This window comes from Apus apus, chromosome 1, assembly GCF_020740795.1.
Source record: "Apus apus isolate bApuApu2 chromosome 1, bApuApu2.pri.cur, whole genome shotgun sequence".
NCBI classification, from domain to species: Eukaryota; Metazoa; Chordata; class Aves; order Apodiformes; family Apodidae; genus Apus; species Apus apus.
In genome coordinates this window covers 168,408,042-168,425,787 of record NC_067282.1, presented here as the reverse complement: position 1 = coordinate 168,425,787, position 17,746 = coordinate 168,408,042, and the positions used below count along the sequence as shown (strand labels likewise).

At 36.9% G+C, this 17,746-nt stretch overlaps 1 protein-coding gene across 1 annotated transcript in view; it reads left to right on the top strand.

Moving 5' to 3' along the window:
- LGR5 (leucine rich repeat containing G protein-coupled receptor 5) overlaps window positions 1–17,746 on the top strand; it is an 88,968-nt gene that overhangs the window by 26,891 nt on the left and 44,331 nt on the right. Inside the window, exon 2 of the mRNA XM_051621911.1 lies at window positions 8,887–8,958. Within this exon, the coding sequence (XP_051477871.1) occupies window positions 8,887–8,958 (72 nt within the window). The remainder of the gene's footprint in view (window positions 1–8,886; window positions 8,959–17,746) is intronic.

Genomic DNA, 17,746 nt, shown 5'->3' with positions numbered 1-17,746 from the left:
CTGAAAAAAAATGTTCTGCTTTACCTTCCTTATTTGTTTCTCCTGTATATTTTAGCTTGTTGTGGCACAAACAGCAGTGCAATTAACCAGCTCAGGGAACTGATTTGGATTAAATCCTGCTGGATTTTTAAAAATCCAGATCAGTTCCCTACTTTGGTTCAACAACATCTTCAAAAGGAATGGGCAGTGCTAGGGTTGGGGGCGGAGAAAGTAATTCTTTTGGTAGCAACGTTGGATGAAACTGAGTGTGGTAATATGGCAAGAGTTTAAAGATTGGATTGAATTCTGTAAGGAATTATTTCAAGTGAGCAGCAACAGAAAAGTTATAAAATTAGTAATTCAGAGTAGAAATCTAGCAGTTCTGATACAGCATTGCATCCTTTGCCAAAACTCTTTGATTCCTCTTCAACAACACAAGGTACAACTAAACTATAGAGAAAGCAGAAGTGACAGTGTTGAGTTAAAACAAGTCAAATAATGAAACACCAATGCATACAAAAATGGGAACCTACAGATTAAGAGCAGCGAAGAAGCTAACCAGAATTTTCCTGAAAACTCCTCTGAGATAAAAAGATCAGTTGAGATCAAATAAGTGGACCCCTGTTTTTGCAAGTTCCTTTATCAAGCTAGAATTTTACCCACTCTAAAGTATGTGGGTTTTGCAGTGAACCAGTTTGGGGATACCAAATTTATATATATATGACTAGATTATATCACACAGACTAGCATTGTGCAGAGACCCTGCATTGTGGAAGTAGTATAACATCCTACTGTACCTGGAATAATTAGCCTTTCTGAGGGCACCTAGAGTAGTAATGTGACTTCCAGCCCTGGACATGGCTCACTCATCTGTAACTTGGGCATCTTTGCACTGTGCAGTGTAGGACAGACATACAGTTCCTGCTCTAAATGCAGGTTTGTTGTGCACAGATTTCCCGATACTCAGATTGAACCATCACTATTAGAATGTGTTTGTAGCAGATGCTCTCAGAGCTGTTTGCCTTTTAATTCTTCAAATCCATGTTGTGTAATTGAGTTGAGGCAAATTAAGACCAGCAAAACAAACAACTTGCAATGTATCTTGTTATGAATGCAATCAAGCGAATCCTAATTCGTTTCTAACTTCAACAGCCTCATTCAAGTAATATGGATGTTTTGGTGAAGCTGAGTTTTAAAACTGGCTTGTGTAACATATAATCTGTGCTGTGCATAACTTCCAGTTGTGTATTCAGCCCAGTGGGCTGTGTGGCCCATAATACCTGATTTAGGAAAGTTGTACTTTATGACTTTAGGGTTGTGTTTTGAGTCTTTGTGTACACATATATTTTGAATTGGCTTCTGCTGTAGTCAGGGTGTAGTACACTAATAAGCAAACTATGCTGTGCTTTTTGTAGATTCTCTATATAAGTTACCATAATTTAGGAACAGCTTCATAGAATTCAGAGGGATGAAATTATAGACCTGAAATTAGAAAGACATTGAATGCACAGTTTCTAAAATGGATAAATATGTCCATTCATTCAGGAAAAAGGAAAGTTTTCCTTTTTTTTTTTTGTCATTTTTGTAACAAATAGTTGTAAAAATAAGCAACTTCTAGAGTTGCAGAAAATATTCTGAAACTAAGAGATCCCAAGGGACTTTTTTCTGAGACTCGGTCACTTCTAATAAATATCTTTTCTCGATTTATCTGTACTGGTCTTCATAAAAATAAGATAAACAGTACCTGATAAACAAACAGGTAATGATGAAAACAGGACATTCTACCAGTTGTCTACAGTAAAAACTAATTTGTTTTCCTGTTGTGTATTGTTTTGGTATTTGAAGAAGATGAATTGTGTGTGCAGTACTCATATAATCTATTTGAATTAGTGCAGCAGAAACAAGTAATGACTCAGAAAGTAAAATTATACTAATACAGTCACTGGGCATGGGAAGAAGATAAATTCCATTTGGTCCTCTTTTAATTGCTTCTGCTGACTTCTGTATCATAAAATATTCCTTTAGTTATTTTAGCTTTAAAATATATGAATGAAGTACAGTAAGTGATTGACATGTTGGAATGATTTTGTAACTTGAACCTGGTAATTATTACTTAGCAAACTGAGTCTTCAGCACCAAATGAGCAGCCATTAATCAGCCTTGAATATAAATCAGTAATTTCATCTATATAAAAAAAAGCAGAGAGCCGGAATCTGTACCTAAAATGAAATGTCAGGTACTTGTCACATTAATTCAGCACTGTGTGTGTTTCATCTGATCTTTGATCTTTACTTTCTTTTTGACCCTAATTGTTTGCTCTGCCCTGCTCCCTCTGCTGGAGTCTTGGATAATCTGAATGGCAAAATTGTTTCCTGAAAAGATTAATCATGCACATACTGTTTGTTTTACAAATGTTCTGCAGTCTAGATTTAAGTAAGTCTTTGATGGCTGTTTGTAGGACAGAATTGCCTACTATGTTCAGAAATAATGCATGCTGTTCAAAAATCACTGTGTTAGATAGCTTCTGCAGTAATAAGCCAAATTTTGTTGCCTGTGATGTTAAAGGAACCCACTGACAGGTGTTGGGAGTGCAGAATTTTTGCAAAAGCATTTTGTTAGTTTGTGTTGAGTCCAGACATGGCCTACCAGCCTGGTTTGCCAAGATCTGATGTTTACTATTCACCCAATGGGTTATGGGCCAATACATAACAGCAAAGGAGTGGTATATACAGAGCCTTCCTGACCTTGCTGGATCACCTTTGAGATTTCCCTAAGTTCAAGGCATCTGATCCTTCCCATGGGTACCTAGTTACAGTTGCAGTGGTTATATATTTCGTAAGGAAAATGCAGTGCTGGAACAAGCACCAGTGGTGTGCCAAAGAGAAGGACAGCGCAAGAGGGACAGTGGGAGTACTGTCCTTTTCCTGGCAAAGCTCTCCATCAGGTGGACAGGCACACAGACTCTCACTGCAGTGTTTATTCTCATGCAACCATGTACCATCAGTTGCTCTTTGCAGGACATGTTTTAATACAAAGAGTCTCTGGAAACAATGAACTTCCATGTCAAGTAGCAGGAATTTTCTGTAAAAAATTAGTAAGAAGCAATCCTGTTTTAGACTTCTTTCACTTCTGTGTTAATTTCTAAAAGTATAGAATGGGATCAAGTACTGATCATTTGCTATTACAAATAATATTATATGGGGTACTGAATTATTAAATGTTTACTTCTAGTATTTATCATCATCATTGTGTAGAAGGGCAGAAATACACATGATATTGCCACTTATTATTTACTGTGAATACCTTGATAGAGAGATTGCCTGCTCTGTGTAATGTCTTTTGTAATTCTCATTTTACTGCTTCTTCCTGCAAATCTATCACTTCTTTTTTCCAGAAGATTTTTCCAACTACAAAGATGTACTGCTTCAAATGTGAATAATTTAGTGGAAATTCGCATCTTAATCATAGTTTACTAGAGTCCTTCAAAGAACCACAGATGAAGTTTGAAACTAGTTGTGAGAAGAAGTGCTATGATTTAATTGTCAGGAAGTGCTTACAGTGCTTATTTACGCATGCTTATACTCTGCCCTGTGCTGCTCAGCATGGACGTTTTAAGCATGCAAATACATTACTGCTAATGTTCATATTGTTTTTGGAGTATAATGCGATCTGGGACCATTAAAAGGAAACTACAGTCATTGTTTTCTAAGGCTATTGACAGCTTATGAATCACCATTTGGAAAACGAGTGTAAAAGGACACTGGACAAACCCTCATCAGTCTTTGGTTCCTCCATGGCATATAACCAACTGTTTGCCTGTGAGATGTCACTTCACCATTAGGTGTCTTAGTTTCCCTTCTGTAAAATGATGGTAATTATTATTCAGTTTATTTATTGGGATCCTTGAATGAAAATATGCTATAGGAATTAATTTCTAAGAAATAGGAACTACTGCTACTACTACCATGTTGGCAAATAGATTTATCTGGTTTAGTTAGCCATAGTAGATGCATTTATTTGTAATATCCATAGTGGAACATTTGCTTTAGTAGATGGTGTGCACTTAATAGCTAGCATATTCTTCCATCATAGAGTGGAGCTAGGAAAGTATTCTGTCAACAGCAGAAACAAGAGTGCTGTGTTAAATAGGTAGATATAGCAAGAGAGAAGCAGTAGTCATTCTCACTGCTTTTCATTATTTTGTGTTACTGCATATGATAGTGCAAAATGTTGCTGTAAGTAGATTAAGAAAATGGTCTTAGTTTAGGAGCTGCTCCCAGTAAGAACTCTATGCATTCAGTCTGTTGTCCATATTTTTAGGTGAGTGCTCTATCTTTCAAAGGCTTGCATAAAAACCCTTGCAAAGGGTAGACAAGTTTGTACCATTCAGCATAATAGACGTATAGCTTAGTAGGAGATTAACAGGTTCTTGAAAACCTATAGAAGCCTTGCATATATCCCAAGACAGATTTTTCTTCTCCTTTAAAAGTCTTAAATATAATGTGGACAACTGATCTTCCAAGCTGAAGACTCACTGAAACATCTCTTGTAATAACAGCTAATAACAGATTTGTAACTTGGCCTCAAGACTCATCTATTATGTTAAGAACTAGTTCCCTTAACTTGTTTTACTGGCTTTTGGAAATTCACTTTTAAGATGGTAACTGGATATTTTTTCAGGACGTATATGTATGGAGAACAAATCGGGGGCGGGGGGGTGGGAGGTGGAAGACCTGTTGTATTTGGCTTCTCAGACTCGGCTTTGCAATTTTGCCCATATAGTCATCAAGACAAACAGACACACGCATGGTGCGGTTTGCGAGATTTTCCGTTCGTCAAGGATTTCATCACAGATAGGATTTCTTTTGCAAGTCGCCAGAGACACAGTGTGGTGATTGATTGGCGCACAGTATAATTAAGATGCCATTATAGTGAACCTCGTTGCCAATGCAGTCATTGAAGCAAAACTTTTTATCTTTTGAAAAGATAAAAATGTCATTTGCTGGTGCGTAGCTTTTATAGTCAGCAGTTGGACACCAGCTGCAGGAATGCTGATGGGAGAACAGACGGTGAGTTCTTCTGGCTTTCAAAATAACCTGTTGCTTTTGCAGTACAGCACATCAGCTCACAGTGCAGGTAGTTTTCATAAAGGTAGATCTGATAATATTGCTGTTTACATTAGGAGCATTTTAAAACTCAAGAGTGTACTCCTACAGGTGTTGATGGGGTTTGTGTGTACTTTGGTGGTGGGATATAGGAGTAGTTCTGTTACACTAACTTACTTAAATATTTTCAGTATTGTGATAATTGTATCTTTTTCATCACTGAAGCTTGTAAGAGTCTAACAAGTTTGACAGTAAATGTTTGCAGTTTCAACTGTTTGGTTCTGAGTATACATGCACAGGTACACAAAAGAAATTGGGGAATGAATCTGATATAAAATCAGAACCATTCCACCGAGGATAGTTAAAAACCTAGTACCTTGCTTTTAGTATTTTTCAGCATTATACTACAAGACCTGATGCCCAAGCCATTTTGCCTCCACTTCTCTTTTCCAGAAAGAGCAAATTGCTGATTTTGACAGGCTAGCACTGAAAGGAGAAATCATAAAAGCTATTTGTTGCACTTTTTGGAAAGAAACTGTTGCAGCTGCAGGACATAAGCCATTCCCATTACAATTGCCACTGTTCTTCATAGTAAAATATGTAAGCCTACAATTTACTAACTAGCTCTTTCTGGCTGTTAGCTGTGCCTGATCTAGCCATAAATCTCATCCTAGCTATGTCTTCTTGACAGTGTGGTCCAAAGGCCAGCGAGTCTGCTGAGAACCTCCTTTATTTTTATCTGGATCACTGTGAGGAATTTCTGCTTAGCAGCCCAACTCTTGCAGTATTGCTCACATGAGACCCAGTGACTGATTGCATTGCATTAACTCTTTTTTGTTTGTCACATTCATGCAAACATGCCCCCAGAAGTAGCTCAGGCATGGGACTTCTTTCATAACGCCTTCAGTTACTTCAGTGAACAAAAATTGGATTAAATCCATCCATGGTGATTTGGACCCAAAGGAATATTCTGAATTTTAAAACTGTAAGCACAGGTGAATTAGCGCTTTGGAAGTGTAAGAGATGTAAGGATTCCAGGGAGATATCTTGTTGCCTATTTAACCAACTGGTACAGTTAGAAGATCTATAGGGTTTTGATATTTGTACCTGAAAGTTTCTCAGTTTTACCAGCTGTATCAGCTAGCCCAAAGATACTTGCCTCTCCCTACAGTAGTCTCTGTTATATTGTTAAACCCTTATTGCTACAACAGTAACACAGCACCAACATAGACTGGAATGGCCTGTGTATTAGTTACTACTGTGTTGAAAACTAGTTTGGAAAGACGTTATTAAGCAAATTTGTAAACAATTTCTGTTAGCTCCACCCTCCGTGAAGTTTTTTTAAAAGGTGCGTAGGCCTGGCATTCAAGGACATGGTTTTGTGGTGGACTTGGTAGGGTTAGCTTAATGGTTGGATTCAGTGATCTTAAGGGTCTTTTCCAAACTAAACAATTCTATGAAATATGCATAAGTAATGTTTAGTAATTCTGTTGCCCCAAAAACATCTTTGTATGTTATATTCCAAGAGAAGAACAGTCTTGAAAAAAAGGAACCTGTCTAACAGAATGAGCTTATTTAACTGTTAGGTTTAAAAAGAACTAGCAATTGCTGCAGTGTAGACTAGGAAAAATAAGAGGTTCTCCTCCATTATATGATGTGGAGCACATACTTTACCACATGAGTGAAGGCCAAAAAGGGGACTGGGACATTTGAATTTGCTCTTGATAAATCCACCTCTGAGGTCTAAATATGTTTTTAAGATAAGTGCATGTATTGTTGATTCTCTCATTGTGCATCAAAGCACATAATGAAAGCCTACTTCTTTTACTCTGATCCTCTTAAGATATTAGGGCCTGATCTGTAGATTGCTTGTGACTAGTGCCATCGTGGGGTCCTGCGGATGATACAGGCAGTCAGGTACTGCCTACTACTAATAGAAATTCATATGATAGAAGAATAGTCTTCAGGTTTCCCTGATTAGCCAGAGCTCTGGTTAATGCTGGTTTTGTAGAACGCCCTAAGTATATGTCTATTTGAAGATTAATCCCTCCCATCTTCCACCAAGGCTGGCTTTTTAAGTCTAAAATGTGCTTTGGTATGGTTTACAAAAACCCATTAAGAGATATTGAAAATTTCATGCTCAAAATTATATTGTTAAAATATTTGGTTTATCTTAATATTCAGTAGCATATTATTCACTACCTGGATGAGTTTTTCTTTTGCCAGATAAATCCATGCTTTTGTTCCTTTGCCAGAATAAGTCCTTTGAGCCTTTATCAAAGTGAAAGGGTAAGAACCTACTAAACAGTATGAAAGAACTAGGTGATAAAGTATTACAGTAAAGAATGAATTGAATAAGTACACTGTTCTCAAATTATACCTTGATTTTGAAGTGAATGCAGAGACTTTACCTAACAGTGATTTGATAATTGTTGTAAAGTATTAACACATTTCCTTTATTTCAAAATCTCTACGTGAAGTATGTTTTTAAATTACACATTTTAAAATTCAGCAAAAGATCAAACCTGGAAATTAACTATGCTGACTAAAAGCATATATTCTCTAATGTGAAACAGACTGTGAGTAATAAGAACTAGATGGGATAGGAATAGGATGCCTACCCACCAAAGTACAGATAACTTACTTACCTTCTAAGCTCTCACCAGCTGGAAGAAATAAAGTTATCTAAATTCTACCCAAAGTAGCTGGAAACTATAAGCACTGCTACAAATATATGTGTATATATATATATTTATATATATACATTGAAATAATGGGGAGTTTTAAATTATCACATAATGCTTACATAAAATATGCAGGTCTCTGCATATTGAATACCTGCACATTTATTTTAACAGTCTACAGGAATTTTAATGTATCTGCCACACAGAATTTTATTATGCAGTTTGTTTACAGTTTTTGTAGTTAATGCAAAACAATTATAATGGTACCAAGGGGCATGTGGAAGACAATGAAAACCAATTAAAAAGCATGTTAAGAATAAAAAGGTATATGAAATTTAGTCTGAAACATAGCTTGAATGAGCTCTGACAGAGCTGATATGGCTGGTTGTTTCCTGTGCCAGGAACTACTGTGGAACCCCAGCAGGAAGTGTGCTACAGAGCAGGATCACATTACACCCTCGTTTTATGGTTCATTTCACTTATTTAATGCAATTTGAGAACCTGCAAAAAAAGAGGACTGTAAAAAGAGGATGTTTATTATTTGAAAATATGTAATTTCTTTGACTCAAGAAAGTTGGGTTTTGGGGACACCTGATGTGCCTAACATAAGGCAAGGCAAATCAGTACCACCGTGCAGCAGGTTGTACCACAAAAGTAAAATGTTTCCACCTTCATGAAATGTAAAGAAAGATGCAGATGGTTTGTATCTCTGCACTCTTGCCTGTCTGCTTGAGTAAACCAAGTGTGTTACCGTGCTACAACAACAAAGATCGTAGTAGTTTTCCTTTACTACTCCAAGTGAATTTTAATACAGTACAGCGGTTTATTAAAATTATGTAGACTAAAAGGGTTGTTTAGTGTTCCAGCTGATTTATAGAGCGTGATAAAACATTCCAAAATCTTTGGAAAGAAGGAACATGCTACAGCCTGTATTTGGTTTGACAAAGCTGTGTTCATACAAAAGAAGAATGTTTAATGTGCTAACTAGATAATGATTCATCAATTCTGGCAGAGGAACTAATTTTTGTTAGTCTAGTACTTAAAAATCTGTGGAATGAACAGCTGGATACCACAGTTGTGGCATGCCATATTAAGTCTCTGTCTGTTTTCCCCTACAGTGATCTCAGTATGAACAACATTACTAAGCTGCCCTCAAACCCTGTGCACAATCTCCGCTTCCTGGAAGAGCTGTAAGTATCATTGTATCCTTGATGGGCATAGTCAGCACTAGACACATTCCTGTGTTTGTCTCTCATACTTACTGTGGGAACCAGATAAAACAGTGCAGGAAAGCTGTCAGCCTGACACTTTTGGCACATGCGGAAACACTTAGTTGAAAAAAAACCAATTGCTTGTGATTCTGGAAATGAACTTATAAAAGAGTTACCATGAGGCTACAACTTCTCTAAGCAGAGACAGAGCCAAACAAATTAAAATTTTTAAACAAGGGCTGTTTAAAAGAGCTGGATTGCTATTTGGAAATAGTTAAGCAGCAGGATATTAAAAGTTTGAATACTGGCTCATGTTTATTATAATCACAAGTAAAGCTATAATCAAAACCAAAACCTGCTGCCCCGTTCTGCCTGTGTCAAGGACAATTGAGTCCACATTTTATAGTATCAAGACTTCTTGTCCTAATCACTCTTAATTATTGTTTCCTTACTCTTGAATTCAGCATCCCTGAAGGCTGACTGCAAAATGCAGAATCCTGCAAAAAGCTTAGTTACGCTATCTAGTGCATTCACTGGGGGGAAAGAGTACACTGCGAAAACTAGCTAATCAAGCACAACATCAAAAGAGAAATGCTGGTTTGAAGTGATGGTGACTAACCAAAAGTGAAAAGTATTGTGCATTCATGAGACCTGAATTTGGCAGTGACCCCAGTTTTAATGGCCCAGGCTTAAAACATAATTTAGGTTCCTGAGGAGTGCTGGAGACTCTGTAACTGATGCACCATAGATCTTGTGGGAAAAATCTGGCACCTGCATTTGTATGAGTGCCTCTAAAAGTTGATTAAAAGAATTGTCTAGGTATCCAGCCTCTTATGAAACATGGTTTATAAACTTTTAAAAGTGAAAGCATCCATTTTTTATAGCACATTTAGCTGCTCACACACCATAAAACCCACATAAGATAAGCAAAGTTATGGTGCTGCCCTTCTTACAAAGGCATGGTGTATTTTAAACTATGAAATGTGTACAGTCCTCTGCAATTTAGATGGGTATTGCACTGACAACTTTTGGTGTCCTTGCTAAAGCTCATTTGAATTTTGCCACCTGGTCTTTCCACCTGGCATCAATGAAAAAATAAGGAATTAAAACCATTATGTAACACTAACTTTGAACAATACTCTATTTGCAAGCAGATTTTCCTTTCCTGTCTTACTTTTATTACTGGTAGAATTTGCATTTAGAAAACATTATTTCTTTTAATTCTCTCCTTTCTTTTCCTTGGTTATCATTATGTGTATTGCTGTTGGTGCAGCTTTCAAATAACGTACAGTCAAGGACATAACAAGGAGAGGTGTCACACATGAAGCCTTAACAGTATTAAGTGCATATCAAGTGAGTCATGCCACAAACACCCTGCTTGTGGATTTTTGCATCATAGAATCATGGGATGCCAGGTTGGAAGGGCCCTCAAGGATCATCTGGCCCAACCTTTTTAGGTACTACTATAGTTTATATGAGATGGCTCAGCACCCTGTCAAGCTGAGACTTAAAACTGTTCAACACGGGGGAATCTACCACTTCCTTTGGGAAACTGTTCCAATGTATGATTGTCCTCGTGTTCATGTTTGCTGGTCCAGTCACCTGTCAACTGTAATAAACCTACTACTCTCCAGCCATTAAAGAAAAGAAGAGAAACAAAAGTTTGTGCTTTTCCTGGAAGGAAATTCTAATACTTTAAGCTAAGTTACCTTCACTCTTTTGGTCCAAAGCTAGATGACCCAAGTAGTGAGACTTATGGCACTGCTTAAGAAACTGCTGAGCAATCTACTTCATCCTCCTAATCAACACCTTTGAAGGTATTCTTACCTCATTCTTGTGTTAGTCCTGCTTTTTCCACTCAAAATATTAAACCATTATCCTTATAACCCTCTGTTCCAAATGAAGTAATTTCAGTCCTTCCTTGCCGGTAGTACCAGAAGAATATTTCTTTAGTATGTTTTACATATACACAGTCATCTACTCCGTTAATTTCCATTTCTCAACAATTGTGATGCTGTTTTGTGCAACCCCTCCAGTTTGTATTCACTTATCAAGTAAGCATAGAAAACTGAAGCCTTTGAAGAGGTGAGGCAACTGGTTACCCCCTCTTAATGCAGATTCAGACCTGTTGTGCTGAGAGATTCTTCAGTGTTTAGAGGCGTATAAAACAACTCAGTCTAGTATTACAGAAAAAGAAAAAAAAAAAAAGGTATAGACAATGGAGAGGGAACCAGGTAGTCAATTTTTAATCAGGGGGTAGCAGCCATTGTAGTTCCCATGATCCCGTATGTTAATTTCTGAGCTGTGATTGTACATATGAAAATAATCTTGTCCATCCAGGCATTGCTACATAATTTTTATTCCCAGTTTACCTGAGAAATCTGTGGGGTTTTTATGTGACTCATTTAAAGGAGACTATTGCAAAATAGAACTTGGCCCCTAACGTAGAACACTGTAAAAATAGGATTTTACAAGATGTTTATACCAAAGCAATGTTTCCATGAAATTAAAATACATCTTAGACATGTCTGTCTGCTCTTTGAAATACAACAGCAGGAGCTTAAAATGCATTTTTTATGGTTTTTTAGAGTTGCAAAAAGTGCTACTAATCCCTTATTAGAGGTCTGGTTCAAATATCTGATAAAAGCTAACGATTGATCCACTGAGTTTTAGCTTGGATGTTATGTCCTAGATGCGTGGTTTGGCAATACCGGTAAGTCACTACCCCAAAAGAACTGAGATTTTATTAAGACAGTTAAACCAATTGTTTTGACTCCAATGCAAGAATGTATAAGCCAGCTCTGTTCAGCCAGTTCTGACCTTCTAGGCTGAATCTGAGCCACTCTTCCAGCCAAGGTTAGACACCTCTGCAAGCAGCAGCATTGTAATCCTGATGATCATGCCTGGTATTTATCCTTAACCAAAGATTTTGATCACTGAAGTGCAACATATTGAAGTTCTGCTGAATTTCTGAGGTGTGTGTTCCTCTAAAAATTTTGGAAAACATTGTAGTACTCTGAAAACTGAACAGTTCTAGCTCCCAAAAAGTTTGGTTTTGAGCAAGATCTTTTGTTTGAGAAAATGATGGGCCTTTCAGTCCTCATTTTCTCTAAAGTGTATCTGATGGAACTCCCACCAAGAAAGAAATATGCTTCAGCTGCTTGATTATCAGCAAGTTGCTCTGCATAAACTTGTACAACACTATTAAGTCAAATTCTTCATTATGAATTCAAAATAACTGCAGATATTTATCAGTATGACTGAGTCCCAGATTCCATCTCATGTGGAGTGTTTCTACATATGTGTCATTCTACAACACATGTAGAATGCCCATATTAGCAAAACAGTAAATTAGAGTGATGCATGAAGAAAAGGCTTTTTTAAAAGTGTAAAGAAATATCTAGGGTGGAACACTTAGGAGTTTAAGAGTCAGCTACATCTAAGTGTAGACATACCATTTTGTGATTAGGATCACTTCAAAGTACTGCCTGAAACTGTTTTATTTTATAAATTAATGTCTCTATGAAGAGTGAGGAAGAAAGCCAATAATAATTTAAAACTATTTGAATCAGACCTAACTACAAATACCTCCAACTAGATAGATCTCAATACATAATACATATGCATATGCATGGATATATGCACACACGCTCACACACGCACATATATATCAGGCGTTTATTTTAATTTTAAACACGGGAACTTGCTCCAGATAAGAAAGAAGTCCAAGTGATTTTTAGCACATTGCTATTTTTCAACAACTTAAAAATAGGTATTTTAGTAAAACAGCAACAAAGGACTGTTTTGTTACAAATATTTCACCTACAGCCTAAGTTCCAAATAACTTCCATGTCACAAAATTAAGCAATGAAACCACCTTAAGTTAATTGCAACCTACATACAGGTACAAGAAAATTTACTGATACTCATGTTATTTCCTAAAATAACCCTGAAGTGAATTAAATATATGTTCAAAGTTTTTCAGATTGATCATGGATTACTAAAGCAGTTACCAAGGACAAAGTGCCTTTAAGAGCACATTTTACTACAATACTGAATCCCAGAATTACAGATACAATATGAAACAAACGTATTATATTAATTTCACCATGATTTGTGAGCAAATCCCTTTACACTGCAGAAGTGGTCAAGAGGGTGCTGTGTACATGAAAATGAAGTCCTAAATTATCAGGCACAATCCATTACCATCTGTTCTTATTTATTGTTTTCCCTTTACTTCTCTCTCTGCTTTTTCTGCCTACAAAGAGGTTTTCAAAGCTGTTAATGGGAAATAGGTGTTCTTTTCCCCACTGACTTTGAGGGGTGGGACTGAGCTCTCTTGTTATTTACATCTTTGAAAACTGTGAGCACTAGCTCCTGGGGTCTTGTACAGTCTTTATTTTTCTGGTGATGCAGGCACATCGTGGCTAGCACTGAAAACTGATTCTGTACTTTTTATTATCATGTAAGCTAGTAGAAAACATGAAAGTGCTGCAGCCATAGTACAGAACTCTTTGGAGAAAGTGGGGAATCTTGTCATTTATTACTTAAACAGTCTTTGAACAGGATGTTTAAATACTAAAATCTTTCCCAAAGATCAGTCTGTCTTGATTTAAATTCCTCCAAGGCAAAGAAGTAAAAATACCTGCAAGTGACAGGCACAACAAAAGTAAAAACAGAGTATCATCTAGTGTTCTTGAACTGTCCACGCGTACTGCCTTCTGATGTTACCAGTTTTACAGTTCTTGCACAGCAGGTTTAAGTGGAGCTCTTCCTGGTGGAAATTGGCTTGTGCCACGTCCGTCAGCTAAAGTTTCAAGAACTTTCAGTGCTACATGACTTACAGTCCCATAGGTAATTTCAAAGCTGCAGACAATCCAACACGTAAATTGTAGTTTCAGTTTCTTCACATAAATTGTGAATTTGTTTTATTCACTTCATACCTGCCAACACATCGAGGCAATCTGTTCAGACTGTGCCACTGTGTTCCGTACGTGGCATTTTCAGTGAGAGGTACCTGTCACCAGCCAGGCAAGTGGCCTATGGCACATTGTAAATTCTGCTGCTGCAGGACAGACTTTGTTGGTAACTCAGAGCTGTGGCTCCCCAGCTTTCCTTTAATACAGCCAGGGAGGCACTCAGATTCCTGACAGAGGGAAGTGCACCGGTCATCTTGAAATTAATCGTATATTGGTAAAAACAGTGAGAAGATGTTTATGTAATTTATCTGTTGGAAGCAATTAGGGTAGTTTTCTCCCTTCGTTTTTGCATACACAGTTTGATTTACTAGAAAAGGACAAACCCAAATGCAGAAGGTTCCTACTGTAGAAGATAACAAATTGGAACTTCTTTCACATTCACAAAACAAGGGCCGTGATGTTCTGGAGCTGTCAGTGCCTTTGTTGTTGTCCCTTTGATGCCACCAAAGTGAGTAACAACAAAGAACTCGCCCATGTGGATGTGTCAGCCTGGCACCCTCCAAACAGCCCTTTTTGCTCTCTTATCAAGAATGACAAGATGAGGAAAAAAACAAAAAAGAGAAACAACAGAGCAAATGCCTTACTAAATTAGAGCTGCTTGTATTGCTTGTTGAATGGCTTGTGCTGACAGACAATTATTCTGGAAATGTTAATGCAAATTGTGTGGAGCAACCTTGACACTGGAACTGCTGTGCATGTGTGGTGTAAAGGACAGAAGAGGAGAAGATGAAGGAAGATAAAAGAGAAGTTAAAATAGTCAGACATGCATGCAGGCAGAAACAATAAATGTTCTAGGTCGATATCCAAGAAACCTTGTTAGTGCTGCTGCGTTGCTCTTACGGAGCGGGTACGGAAGTTTATTTTTGGCTTGTAGCTTGTAAATGCTTTCTGGAACTTGTAATTTATTATCCAGCAATATTCATTAAGAACTGGTTTAGAATATCAAAAAAAGTCATAGGAAGAGTTTTTTGTGTTATATGATCAATACAGATAGTGAAATTATACTTAATTAAACTACGGTGAAATGGTGCTTTATTAAACTTGTTATATATCTGTAGATCCTGAGGCAGGATTTTTATTTAAGTCTTACACATTCTGTACTGCAGTAGCAAGTAGGCAGAAATAATTTCTATTTTTTGTCAATAGAAGTTCAGCCTGTTTGCAGACTGCTTGATTTCTTTGCAGCAAACACTTCTGATGCCCACACTGTTCTATTTTCCACTCTCTTAGGAATATGTGTTATGAATTCAGTCAATATCACATTTATATCTAATAGGCTCACAAGCTCAGGAAAAAACAGCTTCATCTCTCTAAGTTGCTTTTTTGCATTTCCAAACAGGAGTAGCAGTAATTTCTTAAGTAATTATTTGTTTTTTCTTCATTGTACCACCTTTAGAGAATGGTAGTAACCTGGAAACTTGGATCGACACAATCTGTGTTCTTTGCCTATCACACAGGAATGGCAAAACACATTTTTCATAATTGATAGTTTGATCATGGTGTGTTGTACAGCTGTACACTTCAGCCAATTCCTGATATTAATTATTACTCTAATTAATTCTTACCCTTTCTGATGATACTGGCACTACTGGGATGAAACCAAAGCCAGCATCCGGAGTGTAAATGACGTTGGAAGACCAAGCCTAGCAAGTGTAATGTGTATGATCCACTATTTGTTGCTCCATCTTGCTGTCACATTTAAACACTGAGAAAGGAATGTTAACAACTTTAAGGTTGTTCGGGGAGTAGTGATTTGGCAACAACATTCTTCAAACACAGAAGTGAAGATACGTCTCTTACTGATTGTCTCCTTGGGATCTGCTGCTGGGAATCAGCATGGAATTTCCTGGCTGATGTTGGAGTACTTCCTGACAGTTGTCCTTGCTGGGATCCGAAGGCAGGTACCTGGCTGCCTGCTTAGCAGAAGGGCCCTGTTGGAGCCCTCTGGAAGTGCTGACAGCAAAAGAGCTTGTTCTCAGCACTGGCTGTGGACAGGTTCACAAAAGGAGAGATGAGTTGTCTTTAGTAGTTACTGGATCACACTCATGCCAGGTGCAAGAGGAGGCTCTGCCTTTTATAAGTGGAGAAAGAAATAGTACATTTAAGGCCCTATCCTTAACTGACAAAAATCTATGATCTGATTTATCAAAGCCAGCTCAAGATCAAATACAAACTGATTTCATTCCAACTGCTTGAGGTCAGTTGGAGTTATTCCAGTTCACACCCTATGAGAATTTGGCACATGCATTTAAAAAGGCCCTAAAGCAAGAGCAGACTGTGTTATATTTGAATTTCCAGCTAATCTGCACGCAGCAATAAATAAAATATATGCACAATTACAACTTACACATTCCCTCCCCTTTTTTAAAGAAAGGAAAATATCTTTACATTTTCTTCTTTGATCTCTCTGAGCATCAGATTTTTTAATATACCATTTGACCAACATTTATTTTTATATAACTGTAATGATTACAGTTTTAATTAACATGACAGATTGAAATATAAAAAGATAATTAAAAAACAGAGTAACATTTAAATCCTAGTCTAACAAAGTAATTCCTCAAAAACATTTTGAAATATATATGTTGATATGGTCCATTAATTAAATAATAATTAGCACAGTAATTAATCAACCATTATTTACTACATTTCTATTGCATTGGCCCCAGAATAATAACTAAAAATTATCAAATTTAACTCTTTTCTTGACATTTTAGTTTACTTTGGTTGTGCTTGATGAGTATCCATATTGTGAAAGCTTTTTTGATGTAAGAAGCAAGAACATTTCATGCTACCTATTTATAGATGTACATGTAAACTGAAGAAAAATTATAGTCACAGAAATGTATAAATTATATATATTTCGATAGTTGGACTAAGGATATGTGTAGTTGTGTGCTTGTGGATCTTTGATTAACTGGAAGCAAAACTGAAAAAAAAGATTCAAGATTGTTAATTTTTCCTTGAGCAGAGGTGATTTTTTATATCCAGACCCAGTTGTTTTGGAAATTTATATTTTCCTGTTATACTTCCATATTGTTCTTCTACAGACAGCAATTTTCTTTGTTGGAAATTGAGATAATAGTTTTAGGATTGGTACTAGTGCTATTGGTACAGCTTCTCAAACAGGTAAATTACTGGCAGATGTAATACTGAGGTAGTATGCAAATGAGAGTCCTATTTCTACTTATGTCAGCACAAAATTTTCCACAGACATCAATGAGCCTAAGATTTCACCACGGATCTTTATCAGTTATTCAGGAAAATTACAGCAGTTGGAGGGGTGGATCAGGCTTTTAAGACAGACGTTTCAAATTACAAAAGAGAAGTACTTATCTGTACTCAAGGTATAAAAGACACAGTCCAGGACTACTTTGATTTTAATGGAATTTTCTACGTGGCATACTAGTATTTTAGCACCAAATTCAGGAAGGTGAATACCACATGGCAGCAGAACTGTCCCAGCTGGTGGGGTTTTTCACTGTCTTGGGCTTTCTGTACTTCCAATTTCTATTCACAAAAGCAAATACTTTTTTCACCAGTCTAGGTTCTTCTATATAATTCCTTTTCAATTTTCTGTCTGGAGAGTTTGTTAGCAGTAGTATATAATGTAGCAAATCAGGAATGAAACATCCCTTTTCCAAGAAAACAGACAAATACAAAACTGACTGAATTGCTGTGTCATTGATGTTACTCTACTCATCTTTAAACTTACATATCTACATGAAAAGCCAAATTCATGATAGCATTCTCTTAGTCGTGTTCTCATTCCTTAAATAAAATCAGCA